General features: G+C 40.8%; 1 protein-coding gene across 3 annotated transcripts in view; it reads right to left on the bottom strand.

Moving 5' to 3' along the window:
- Positions 1-14196, bottom strand: part of XPO7 (exportin 7) — a 49994-nt gene that overhangs the window by 18151 nt on the left and 17647 nt on the right. For 2 of the 3 annotated variants that reach the window (XM_069800963.1, XM_069800964.1), the window contains exons 3-10: positions 12429-12522; positions 11427-11593; positions 9225-9317; positions 5811-5915; positions 3209-3374; positions 2580-2653; positions 1050-1169; positions 664-810 (exon numbers count right to left, since the gene is read on the bottom strand). In XM_069800963.1, the coding sequence (XP_069657064.1) occupies positions 664-810; positions 1050-1169; positions 2580-2653; positions 3209-3374; positions 5811-5915; positions 9225-9317; positions 11427-11593; positions 12429-12522 (966 nt within the window). The remainder of the gene's footprint in view (positions 1-663; positions 811-1049; positions 1170-2579; positions 2654-3208; positions 3375-5810; positions 5916-9224; positions 9318-11426; positions 11594-12428; positions 12523-14196) is intronic. The other variant, XM_069800965.1, reaches the window with a different exon arrangement.

The raw sequence follows: 14196 nt of genomic DNA, 5'->3' as shown, positions 1-14196 counted from the left end.
CAGCAGGTATTATCAGCATTCAGTAAAGACTGAAAGATAATCCTGAGTTCCTAGGCTGTGTAACTGAGCCAAAGCCTTTGGTCTCAAACTACTACTGAGCTCATACTGTAGCACTCTGCAGACAGCTCCCCAAACAGAATGTACAGTTTAAAGCTGTTTTCCAGATAAATATTAAAATTTAACAAACAAAGGTATTATGTAAGCTGTACAATTTTTTTTTTAAACCATATTCTGTGCAGGGGTATAATTACAAGCTGTATACCAGTGGAAAACTCAGTGGGAATATGGCATGATATTCATATTACTCGCAATCCCTGCAACTGCATTTTAATAGTGAAGTGATACATAATTCTAAAAATAAGCCTTATTTAACAAGGTTTGTATTTTTGTGGGGTTTTTTTTTTTCCCCTGCTAGGACATGGAAAGACTCTGGAGGCATAGCAACCCTGCCTTCCCCCACATACTGCTCCTGTTCCATTCAGCAGGAATTCACAGAATAATCAATGCTACACCACAGGATTCTGTCACAGAGTCTGCAGGGTTTTTTGGTAAAAATAACATACAGTGAATTAAGGGGCAAAGAACAGACAAGAGGGTTATAATTTTGTTTCAGAAGACAAGGGGCATAAAGACCCATTGAGGGTAAGTAAAACCACTTTGTACCTGCAGGCTGGTCACGGTGAAGTTGGCAATGAGTCGGATGACCTCGGGGTAGTTCTCCACCTTCACCAGCTCTCCCAACTGGTAATTGCTTTTCAATCGGGCCAGCAATCGGCAGAACTCATGGTAGTTATTTGGGTCTGACAAACTCTGAGAGGAGAAAAAGAGAAGAATTGAGAAACAGAACTACTTCGCAACATATGGCAGTCAGCTACAAGAGGCGCAGATTTATGGTGAAACAGCAGGAAAAGGCAAAGAGCAGCAAGGTGTTACTCCCTTCTCCCCAGTGCCACAAGTAGGACATGTACATTAGAAAGTATTTTTGGTGAAGAAACGCGATGCAGAGGAAACAGAGACACAATTCCACTGACTGCATCTGAAATACTCACCTGTGGGTTTTCCAGTATTCGTTTAACTCCATCAACGAGATGAGATAAAAACTTTGCTCTTTCCGCATTGTTGAAGAGGGATCTGCGTACAGAGGCTATCTGCACTAGGCAGGATAAAACCTAAAAGACGCAAAGAGAATAAAATAGAAAGGGAGGGATTAGAACAGTAAAATGAACAGCACGTTTCCTCTTCATGACACAACAAATCATTTAAGTCTGATGCTCTTTTGCATGCTACATGACAGCTCCTTCATCTTTGCAATCCTGTGTAGTCTATGTAAAAGTGTAGAAACAAATTACAGCAGAGAGAAAAAAACACATCACCCAAAGGAACATCTCTATCCTGACAGTCAAAGGTGTGTCCAAACTCTGGTCCCAAAAACGCTGGGATTTCTTCAGATGAAGAACACAGATCGCATAAGACTGAAAACAGACTAGGATTGGCCGGGAAAGCTGGGAAACTTAACACAGACTTGGAAAAGTATCACAGAAGACAGAAGACTGGCAAGAAAAAATATTAAATTGTTCTCAACCCAAACCTCTGAAATTTAAATCAAGAGCAAATTCCCAGGGTGCAGCTGCAGTAGCGAGTAACAGGCTGGTGAGCAGGATTTTGAAGAGCAGCGGCAGTCAGTTATGACTACCACCCTGCAATCCTTATCCGGAGGCAAAGCCCCACTCCCTCTGACCAGTGTAAGGACTACCTGCTCAACTGCTAAGCCTCTCATTCTTGCTGGTTCTTACATTTCCTGATCAAAGAGGCAGGACAATTAGAGGCATAATTGCTTCAGATTTCTATTCAGTAACAAAAAAAAAAAAAAGTCTCACACTTAAAATCTCTTATGAACATTTGAGGCTTTAAATTCAGAATTAGCGAGTAACCCTTCAACATAATGAACAGTACTGAGAGTCTCAGCGGAAAAAATACTTCTGAAGGACCCTTCTCTCCCTAGCCAAAGGGCATGTTTTCATTGTAGCATTAATTATGAAAAATATTTATCCAATAGATAAATGCCTGGCAGGCAATTTTTTCAAGAGGAAATAATCCAACTTTTAGTTCAGTTGTGCTATTGGCCATTTCATCCAACTGGGACACGGCCTAGTTTTAAAGTGCGGAAGGAGAAACTACATTTTTCGGTTGTGCTCCCAGACTTGCTACCTACTCGCAGAATGGTTTTAGGATCAACTTAGCAGCACGGTGGAAATAACATAAGCTACATCCCTCAAAAAGGGCTTACTGGCAGAGTGAGCAGGCAGACTCTAGGCTACACAAGGACAAAGAAGTAGGTTGGACTTCCAGCAAAACAAGCTGCTCTTAGGTCAAATCCAAAGCCTGCAGATGCATCAAAACTATTAGCAGCAGCAGCACCGGACCAGCCTCCCTGTTGTCACTGTAGCACAAGGCAATGCCTTCAAAGTAAAGGTCTGAAGTCAGCCTATGGCATTTTAACCAACAGTAAGTCTCCCAGATGAGTCCTACAAACACTTTCTGGTAGTGGAGTCTGTAAGGAAAATAAACACTTAACTTACCAGGGGAGAAAACGAAGGAGGGATGGAATGATAAAGATCAAAAAACAACTGAAGGGTCGAAGAATCCAAGAATGCTGAAACAGAACAGAGCATTTTACTGAGAACACCTCCATTTACTGCTTTCCATAGGTCTAATGCTTATCTTATCAACAATGGCATGTGTACCTGTCACACAAAGTACCATGCTTTAAGAAAATTTCCAAAGGATTTTACATTTTTACACAATTGCCCTTCCTAGAAATAAAGTAAAACCACTGGTACTTGGTACTAAGACAAAATTACAGGAAAATATTTAAAAAACACAATCTGTGAAACTGCAAAATGACTGGTGAGAACAGCAAGGATATTGAGAACAGGTACTGACTTATTTGTTATTTACATTTTAAAAAAAAGCTTACTGTTTCTTGAATTGGCAGGTGTAAGACTGGAAGTGTAGAGGAGTGTTTTTATAGCTCAAGATGGCCAACCCGAACTGAACTGCGTTTGTAATCACACTAAGAAAAGGCTGGATTCTACATCTGGCATTGTATGCAAAAGTTTATTTGTTAAGTATAGAGAGGGCTTTAGCAAGACACCCATGCTTTCAGCTGGTATGCTGTAGATTAGCCCTCTTCCTCCAGCAAGATTACCTGATCTCCAACTGGTTGGGATCTGCACAGTGCAAAGATCATCTGAGGACTCGTCTGTTGATGTGCCAATGAAATCAAAGTTCAGGCAATTATGTGTGAGCTTAAGCAGCTGCATGAGCAGACCATGCTGGCTTTCATCATTTAGATTCAGGTTCTTCCCAGAAGCCTATAAAATACATCAGATTAAAAAAAGTAAAAAGAAAAGAAAAAAAAAATCAAGGTGACAGCTGAGTTTGAGGCAGGTATTCGACTTTAAACAGGATGTGGCAATCATAAGGATCATATGCCACAAGCACCAACCCCAGCTATCGCATACTTTTACAGACAGCATGTGTATTTACATGCTTAGTCTTTACACAAGATGGATAAACAGACAGTGCTTTCTTTTTCACTCGGCTTGTACTGCACAGGAGAAAAGCAGCCAGGCTTGCCAGCCTGCAATTAAACTGTGAGATTTAGGAGATAAGGAAGTTCTTATTAAGGTTAAACACAAGAACACATTTTCTGCCTGACAAGCACCTAGCAGCAGGGAATCCTGTTGCTCCACCTAATCCTCATATGGAAATGAGCGCATTCACTTTTGTTGCACAGATGATCTGTATAAGCTCTGCTCCGGTTACAACACTCTGCTATGGGCAGGGAAAACATGGACACTCAAGTAACACAAAGAACTCGATGGACACAAAATGCTAGGTCCTTTCACTGCAGTTTAAATGTAGCACTCAGGTCTGTACTCCAGGGACAGGCCAGCCCCTCTATCCTTTGTATTATCACTCTGTACTTTAACCAAAACTAACTTCTTCCAGCTTACGTCTATTGCAAATAACACACTGCACTGTGCCGACACTGCCAGTGGTCGCTGGAATGTCTTCCTCGGTCTCTCCACTCTATCACAAAGACTTAATCTTCTGGGGCTGCCTAAATGCTCCCTGTGTTACGAAGATAGATACAGACATGATCCTTAGTTTCTTGCAGCCCAATCCTCCCCAATAGAAAGGATCACCTTAGAAACTTCTGCTTTATATACAGAAGCTTGAGACAGCTACTATTAGACAAAAAAAAAAGACATAAATTGTGTAGCAGGTGTTTAATCACAGGAAAACAAGGATGTTGCATGAGACAACAGAGAACATTCCAACTTGTCTTAAACCACAGCATCGCAAGAAACAAAAGCAAGATGATTAAGAGTTAAGGTGGAAAACTAAGGGGCTTCCTCCTGAGACAAGCCATGTCTTTCTAGTCTTTAAGTCCCTATGGTCATGCAGCAACAGTTGTGTGGGCAATAGCTCAGCCAGAGCTACACGTACAGGACAACAGTGCAGTTCAGGGGACACCAGGTTAACAAGGTCTGGTTTATGCCTCATGGCTGAGTACCAGCACTTGCTGAATTTTCTCCAAGTCTGGGCAGATATAAAGGACCCTGTCCTGCCTGTACCTCCCCAGGTGCTTCTTTTCACAAAACTAGAGCAATCCTTTTATTTCTGAGACCTCTAATTGACCATCAAATGCACCTGAAATAAGCCAATGAATTCAAAAGTTACCAGAGCTGTTATGGTTCAGGAGGATGGGTGCATGGGAAAGGATCACTAGCATAATTGTACAAGCCTTGCTTCCTTTAGAAACCACAAGGAGAAAAAAGATCAAATTACAACCACGTACCCACCTTTATTAGTGACAGAACCAGAGCTGCTCATTTTGAAATATCTTTAAAATAAAATTTCCTTTTCACTCTTTGTGCTATTTGTCAACTTTGACACTTCACTCAGCTAGAAGGATAAAAGTTAAACTAATCAGATCTGTGCTACTGCCACTCAGTTTATTTGGATAGACTCTCTAACATGGGGCTATTTTTGAAGGCACCATTAGAACTCCAGATTAGCTTTTTAGAAAAGAATCATGACGCAGAATCAAGAATTTTCTTCAGATAATCTACCTGCTTACAAAAAATACACATGTGCTACTTCAGCTGAAAGAAAAACTGCTTTTTTGGGGGTAAAACCCAACCCTACTAGCAGAGCATTGCTACCTTGTCCCAAGGTTAAGTATTTTTAAGCAAGTTAACTCATGTGTGATAATTAGCACAAAGTAAAAACCTGTGGAACATAAGACAGTCTAATATTCATCATGAGTTAAAACATCAAGGACAATCTTTAGTCTCAATCTACTAAATCTATCTTCACTAGCATTTTTTCTCTCACCATGTGGGTTTTAAACTGAGGGAAAAAAAAACAGAAAGAGAGACAAAGACTTATTTTACAGGAAACCTCTCTGCCAGTACTGTAAATCAAAGATATTTAAAATGTAAAACAAACATATCATCTCTTTCCTGATGCTTTAAGACAGGAAAGTTTAACCCAAGCCAGGCACGTATGTTCAATCAAAATTGTTGAAAAGAGTTTTATTTCTGTATTTGTGTCGTGTTCATTTTTTGTTTTGTTAATACAAACCTAAGTCAAAGCTTTGCTGAAAAACAAGTCCAGAACATAGCTTTTAGAACAAGAGCGCTTGTTCCAGGAGAGTTACATCAGACGGAACTTCAGCCCAAAGTCTGTTGCCTCAACATACAGACCCCAAGAGAGATGACAAATGACTGTCTCCTTACCTGTTTCAGTAAATTGCATGACAGTGTGAAAATATCAAATAAGGATGAATCTCGGAAGGAAGAGGCTATTTTCCTGTGCTTCGTCAGTGGATGAGTAGTATCCGCCTGAGCAGAGAGAAAACCAGCGCTTAGAACTGATAGGCAGAGGTGGAACAAGACCAGCAGAACCCATAGGAACCCTGTTAAGCACTGGGACATCAAGGTTTCCCTCCCCAGAGCGATGTCACACCAGCTGGCTAAACCAGGGGGATGCACTGCCACTGTGTATGTGCTGCTACTGCAGAACAGTGGTTCTTCCACAGATAAAATAGTATTGCTGGCTGATGGATGACAGGACTTTACACCTACAATACTTACGACGCAGTTTCACTGTAGCCCTGCCAGAAAGGAGGGTTGGGTTTACTCTCAGGTTAATTTAAATCTCTTCCAAAGCAGAATCAACAGCAGTATTTTCAACAGCAGTTAAGTCATTTTAGAAACTTGAACACCGCTTTCTTAAGTGCTCCGAACTCCTAAGAGTTAAATCCTACCTGAAGCCGCTGGGCAGACACATGGTCAACTACTAGCAATTATAATTCCCCTCCTGAACCTGCACAGATGAGAAGAAAACTAGAAGGACAGTTAACCAGTGACAGCCAGTTTGGACTTTGCTGTACCTATTATAAACTCCAGTTCTGGACCTCTCATCGTATCAGAATAAAAAGCTGACGTGATCTAAGAGGCAAATACACACATATTGCTTTATACTGGATAACAAAGTCTCCAACTGATTCAACCAATGCATTCCAGCATGGGCCAGCACAGGCGAACAGCAGCACAACTCATGTCACTTCATAGACTATTTTCCAGGAAGAGGAGAAAAGTGAAGCGATACTTGACATCTTTGCCATTTATTTGAACACAGGCTGGCAAAACTCCACTTGCCCAGGATGAGTTATCTGATGGGCAGTCAGTTACCGTCATGCATCTGGGATGGAGCCTTCTTGCACCGCAGTGCAGATGCATGTAACATGAATCTCCGTTTTCTTTATGCTTTTGTTACTATACCTCTGTTAACTTAAATATGCACACATCTCGTCCAGTATTGCAGGAACCAGTACAGCTCTAACCACTGCAGACCTCACTTTAACATAGTAACCTTCACAACGACCCCATGGAGGATGCAAACACTCTTGTCTCTTGTATTATAGGTGAGAAAGAGAAGCCCTCCATCACCCAGTAGCTGGCGGCAGATCAGAACTGGACCTAAATTTGTCAGGTGCTCTAATGACTGAATTATCATTCCTCAGCTCGTGCTATTAGATTTCAGGGTCTTTAAGAAAATAAGCATTATTTACTTTCTCCATGGTTATTACAAATCTCATGTATTTCTGGTCTTGTGGCAAATGAGCATTTCCTTTTTCTTCACCACAAGATCATGAGGCTTAAATCAGTGAACTTCTACAATAGAGTGGACACACAGTACCTCTGGGCAAGTCTGTGCAGTACTTAAAGGATGAAAACTGATACTTCAAAACAGTTAATAGCACTCTATTTTATTTGTACTGTGAGCTTTTGGAACAGAAGTTTTAGTAAACAGAGCTCTAGAAAATGTGGCTCTCATGCAATGTAGTTCGAAGTTTAAATAGCTATCAAAAAAAGCCTGAAAGAAGCTCCAGAAGGGGTTTTTGGGTGTTTTTTTGCTATGTACGCATACATGACCCCACTCTGATGAGTGGGCATGTTGGCAGATTTATTATTTTGCAAGTAATGGCAGTTTTAGACTTTCCAAGATGAGTCACTGAATCCAGCCCTGTGCAATTGCTGGCACAAAGCACATTTAGGAATGAGTAGTAAACTGTGGCAGATTTAATATCCAAGATACCAGGAAGAGATTTTTGATCAGTCCTTAACTTCATTGCTTATTTTAGTATCAACCTGTAGAGATTCTGGAACTGGGATAGGTGACAGTTTCTGTGCAGACCATTCTCCTGCAAGCAGAAGCTGTAGCCCTGTACAAAGATGCTGAGGTACTAATTTATAGAGTTAAACAGACTTGCTTTCACCCTTGATGCGAGGAAGCGAAGGATCAGACCTCTGCGGAGATGGAGCAAGGATTGTACAAAAGTGTGGGCAAGTAAATCATAATGGTAACAAGACATGGCTTAAGAGTTAGGAGGAGATCTATGGGTTAGGATTTACTGATCAGGCCAGGCTTGAAAAATGAAAGTGAATTTGGGGTCTGAAATGGATGCAGAAGCCATTCAGATTACAGCACAGGGCTCGGAAAGGTCAGAGGAGCTGAACTTCATCAAGTCCAGCAGAAGAAACTGGTGCTTTGCCCTGGCCAGGACAAAATCTTCTCCTCCATTTCTAGTTCTGAAAACAATTTGTAATCATCCTTCAAATCCCACTCAAGGACCTATCCATTCCAATGCCTGGATTACTCAATATACCAGCAAAATGAAAGGTTAGTTTCCTTAGTAAGATATTAAAAATCAAATACTTAGTTACTGGTACTCTCTGCAAAATTAGAGACATTTATACACATGGCAACCCTCACGCTGTCTTAGGGCTGTGGTAGCCATCAATGGTGCTACAGCAAAGTCTACCTGACTGATTAGGAAAACGATGTCAGCTTTGATAGCACCATGTAAAGCCACTTGTTCCAGCTTTCAACATAAATACTGAGATGTGGCATAACATTAGAGGGCTCTACAAACCACTGAACTAACTAACCTGGAAAGACTTGCTGCAGCTGGCATGACTGGGTGCCATACCAGAGCACCACAGACTTGGCGTGCCCGGTCGGTCTTCAGCCAGTCACCCAGCGCCAGGGCTGTGCAAGGGACTGAGCACTCAGCCCCAATGAACCAGCAGAATTTGACAACTACCTGCTGAGAACACTATGAAATTTAATAGTGAACGAAAAGGACGCCTTAAAAATCTGCACAATTTGACAAATCCTCTTTGTTTCATCTCCCTGGTCAATACGGAGGAGGGCACGCTCCATTCACTTCTTGGCACAAGAATGCTGTAAGCTGAAACAATACACAGGGACCAACAACAGAAGGTGCTAGGGATGTCCTCACGCTTGGGGCTTTGTCCTCACTAGGTAGGCTTGGCTAGTTGCTTAGCACTGTACCTTCCTTTTTCATCTCAAAAGATTACATCCAAATATGGGAGAAGATGAAAGATGCCAGTGAAACAAAACAATTCCTCAGGACAGGAGGTTTCAGCATCTTACCACGACAGTAAGTGACTGCATAAAAAATAATAATTAAAAAAAAAAAAAAACCAAAGCCAAACAAAAAACCAAAACACCAACCACACAACATCCCCTCCCCACCAAAAAAAACCCAAACAAAAACCCCCAAACAATGCACAGACACACAGCAGGACACAACAATATGAATGAGAAAATTGGACACTTACTTCACTGAGGAAGGCTGTAGCACTTACTTGATTAATTTCATTAGTTAGTTGGGACAGGATTGTCACTCCTATGATGCAGTGCTCTACACTATCCTGAGGAAGGAAAGCGGGACAAGGAACACAGTTAGCAGTGCCAGGATGCTTTCAGTAAGCTTCACCATCATCCAAAGACCTTTCTGCTTGGAAGACTTCTGACATGTTTGCCTGGAAATGCACTATCTTTGTAGTATTGTATATAGCAAAAAAGCCCATGAGCAATACCAAGCAGAGAATTTAAAACGTGTTTTTAAAGTACTTGTTGTTAGCAATGCAAAGGGTTCTAAAGAGTTCAGTAACATGAGCTAATAAAAGTAGGCACCTTTTATTTAATAGTTTAATCAACATCTTTGTGTTATGCCCTAACTCTGAAAAGATGTATTTAGAATTTTTTTTTTTTTAATCAGTTTGTTTAATTCTAACAGAGGCTGTGGTAAAATGTGCAGAAATTTCTTCAATACTAGGATGAGTATTAAAGTCACCAGATGAAAACTCTGGGAAATAAACATCCCCCCCCCCCCCGCCCTTTTAAACTATAGACCTTAAACAACATGAGTAGCAGCTGACCAAGTTTCTCCACACACCCGCCCCACAACCCTCCTGCCAAGAAGGACAGCCTATCTCCCAGTGAAGGGAGTCCATTCTTCACAGCCTGTTCAGCCTCTGGCTGCACTTGAGACTGCCAACAAGGGGCCAGTTGTGAACTAAGTCTGTTACAGATACCTCTTCACTAGAAACGGTAATCCATTTATCAAATGCTTTAAGAGAAACAACCTGTATTGTTCCTTTGCCCCAGTTTCTGTTCTGTAACTTCCCTTTCCTAGCTCCACCTTGCTTTGTACCTTCTGCACAAATTGCCCTGATCTCCAGCTTCAAAGACTGAACTCATCTGCAATACAGAAATTCAAGCATATACAGGCTTGGGACCTTGGCCACTTCTTTACTGGAGCCATCTCTTGATGACAGTCTCAATATTTACATGATAATATCTAAACAGAAGCTACTGGAAAACCTTGCTGAACCATGTCTTTAAAAAAGTGCAGCCTCCTGTACACTTTAACAGCCAGAACAGGTAACTTGAGCAAATGGGAACAGACCATCTCAAACTGAACACAGCAAGTAGATATTCACACCATTTAATTAGGTTCCTGATTAAAAAGCACACATTCCCTATGTCACAAGCCAGGAGAGTGAGGACTCTAGCTCTGATAATTTCAGCTAGGAGCACCTGCAAACTATTTGGGACATAGTTACCAGCCTAGAAAGGAACATAATCTTTAAATCACTTAACACCTTCTAGATCTTACTTCACTGCAGATACCAGTAAATGCCTAAAATAATAGTAGTTAGCCTGTTTTCTGAATGCCCACACTCTACCACTCCAGAATTAAAAGCCCTGTACACATTACATCTCCTCTTCCACACTGGGAAGAGCTTCTGGTCATTTTGATTTCTTCCACTGTCTTCCTCCAACTCTTGATTTTGCGACAAATTTCAGAGCAAATAAATCAGTATTCATAGTGTTACAGGATTTACTGATCTCTCTGGGAGGAAGTTTCAGTTTGGAAACAGCTGTTGATAATAATGCAACCTTTCTACTAAACAGTCTTTTGGGTTGGAAATGAAACCCTGTACTGTGGTGACAGCATGTGCATTTATGAAACAACAGTCAGGACTTCTAAAGAAAATTGTTAACAATAACGTTTGTATAACACACTAGTTTTAAAGCTACATTTTGCTATGATAACTTAGCGAAATATCAAACCTGACTTCCATGGATATATCACCTTTGCAGTGAATGAAAGCAAGTCAAGCATGGCACATATTTCCCTCATAGACAATAAGCCCACGTTTACCATTTTGCACTAATCGGCACGGTGTATTTAAGCTTCAGAGCTTGAAAGAAGAATTGTGCAACTGGAATGCTAAAGATGTGTCTCACCACTGAATACTAATGGTAGCAGTTTCCAGAGGTAAATCCCTGCCCCACCAAACTTTTAATTATAAAAACTGACCTGTCCTGCCAGTTGGCAGCTGCTTAGCCTTGGCAGTCACTATTCACAGGTGAAAGACTGGACAGAGGATACCAAGGTGCAAAACAATAACTGAAAATGCATGGACTTTCAAATCCCACAAGGTGTGTACTCATCTTACAAAAAATCTGACCTGTAAAAACCTTGTGACATCTGTGATCACGTTCCTGAAGACATATTCGTCCTTCTGACAGTCAAACCAGCCCAACTTTGTGATCCTGGCATATAACTGGATTAGTGCTTGTGTGACAAACGTTGCCAACTTTGGCCTAGTGGCAAGGTAGTTGAGCACATAGTTCCCTGAAACACACAGAAGAGGGGTATCTGTAGACAAAAACTTGGCAGATGGAACTGAGATGGAAACACTGATAGGAAAAAGCATCTTTCCAAAAGCTGTTAAAAATATATCAGCACAGTAGTGGTTTAGATACAAATGTTGACCCTTTACTTGTGCCTTTAAGATACTAATGCTGTGGAACAGATCTGGGAAGTGGTTAGAGATAGGTGAGAGTTCCTCCCCACAAGCCTAACTTTTTTGTATTATCAGATTAAGTCCAATCCTCTGTAAGCACATGTAAATAGCAAGAAAAGCTGAAAATATTTCAAGACCTTTCCTCAGGGATGATCATCTACCACATCACTTGTAGAAAAGAAAGCAGACTGAATGGCATTCAGACTCGTTCCTCGGAGGAAAGGAAGTACCAGCCATCCTCCAGGAAAGAGGACTGTGACAGACTGATTGTTCCCTTAAGAAATACTCTAAACAGTATTTCAGAGACCCATAAAGCATTTTCAGTTTTGAAACCACATCCTCAGAAGAGGCAAGCACCATGCATATTTTATACTCCAAAAGAAATTTATAAAATGCAACTGGTTTATTCAGAAGCCCACCGAGTTGTCATTCCCTTCTATCTGGAAAAATTCTGTACATTTAGCCTTGAATTCTGTTAGCTAATGATAAAGGTGAAAATGCCAGCTAAGAGAAACATTTCTTTGCCTCTTGGGCATCCTGTACCTTAGGATGCCCAAACTGTAAAGCACAGTAGCTTGCAGAAAACCTCCCACCTGTGGATGACAGTCCATACAACAAGCATTCACGTTAGTTTGATTAGAAAAAATTAAGTCTTGTACTTACGAATATCTATTCGTTGTTCCAATGGTAAAGGGTTGTTTGTGCGTGACACGAGTTTTGTAAGGCATGTAGCTGCCAATAACTGGGAGTAGGACGACTGTAAAGAAAAAAAAAAAAACAAACAACAAACCACAAACAGAAGTTTACCGCACACTTCAGAAGATCAAGCAGCAATGCTGGATTTTAAGGTAATTGCTCTCTGGAAATTCAAGTTTAAAACATTAATTTAATTGGTAAGTCTAAATACTCTACATAGCATTTACGCTATGTTTTTATAGACACTAAAGTAAACCAAATACTTGAAGAAAGTGTTTAAGAAAGAAAGGAAAAGCTTTTAAAGAGTGGAAGACAACAGAACTGCCACTGAAGGCAGGAATAAAACTGCAAACATAGTCAAACTGCATGAAGTTACCTTAAACGCCATGCCTGAAAAAGACAATTAGTCCTCTGAGCCATAGGAGTACGTTACTACACATTAAGAAGTACTTACAACTTCCACTTGATTACTAAATACAGGTTAAAATTTATTTCTTACAGAACAGTACACAGACTACTGAACTGTAATCTAATTCAGGGACACAAATGATGGCATTCAACCACCTAAAACCCCTGGCTGCACCCGATTCCATAAATTACAGCCAGAGAGATGACAAGCATTTTGCATGCTAATTTCTGTAACATATAGCACTGTAGAAAGCCTAGTATCCAAGATGCAGGAAACCTATTCATTCCAACATTCCCAAGGACAGTCAGGTACAAAGTGAGTCAGATCCCAGACTGAACAAAAAACCCTCTGGCAAGAGTCAGAGAGGCAATGGATCACACACAGAGAATGAAACTAGGCTTTAGGAACTTTCCTTTAAAAAAAAAAAATTATTTGTCCTCAGGTAAACCAGTTACTAGTTCCCATCAGAAGAGCTTCAAATCAGTTTGTTTTGAATTCACTGGACTTCAAATTTAAAAAGTTAAATAATTTGCTTTGTGTAAGTTTGCTAAGCCTGTTAAGTGTCACTCTTCTCCCCCTCCCTTCACCACCACCTCCTCCTCCTCCTGGAGGAGTTACTCTTTACAACAAACAGGCTGTCTAATGTTTCCTATTTTTGTGAACAAGGCTCCAATCTGATAGATATGAAAGCTGGATGCACATTCTGCCACAAGTCAAATCTTCCAAGATCATGTGGCAAAGCCATTTTAAACATTATTTGTGCTGATAGAAAGTAAAAACCAAATGGCCACTTAAAAAGAACGCTAAAAAAGTCAGGCAAGACTTACTGCTGACGTATTTTACATCCTTTCTGTAACACTAATTCTAAAGCACATGATCTAATTTTCCCTGTTTTGAGCTGCTGGATTATTAAGACAACACTATAGCAGGGGCAATTTTCCAAGGAAACATTCCAGAAGAAACACTGCTGGTTTTATCCCCTATGAACCTCTATGCACACACCATTTTCTCCCCAAAGCCTATAGAGGAGGCAGTGGTTCCCACAGTCTATGAAATACCACTGCCATAATAATGTTTTCAACTTAAAGCTTGACATGTCTGGGTGGTAGTCTGTGAAGAATGCAGCGAGGCCCACAAGACATTAGAATTGACAACCCTTTGTAGTAACCCCTGCAGCAGCATAATTAGCCATCAGAGCCAATGCTTTTTTTGGCACAGGCTGCCCACAAATTGAGATACGTGAGATCATACTGGATATGGAATATAAAGACTGCATACCGGACCTTGGGGCTATTTCCCTTATCAATGCCCAAAATACCAACATAC

The sequence above is a fragment of the Haliaeetus albicilla genome, chromosome 13 (assembly GCF_947461875.1).
Source record: "Haliaeetus albicilla chromosome 13, bHalAlb1.1, whole genome shotgun sequence".
Classification (NCBI taxonomy): Eukaryota; Metazoa; Chordata; class Aves; order Accipitriformes; family Accipitridae; genus Haliaeetus; species Haliaeetus albicilla.
This window is presented reverse-complemented; position numbering and strand designations above follow the sequence as displayed.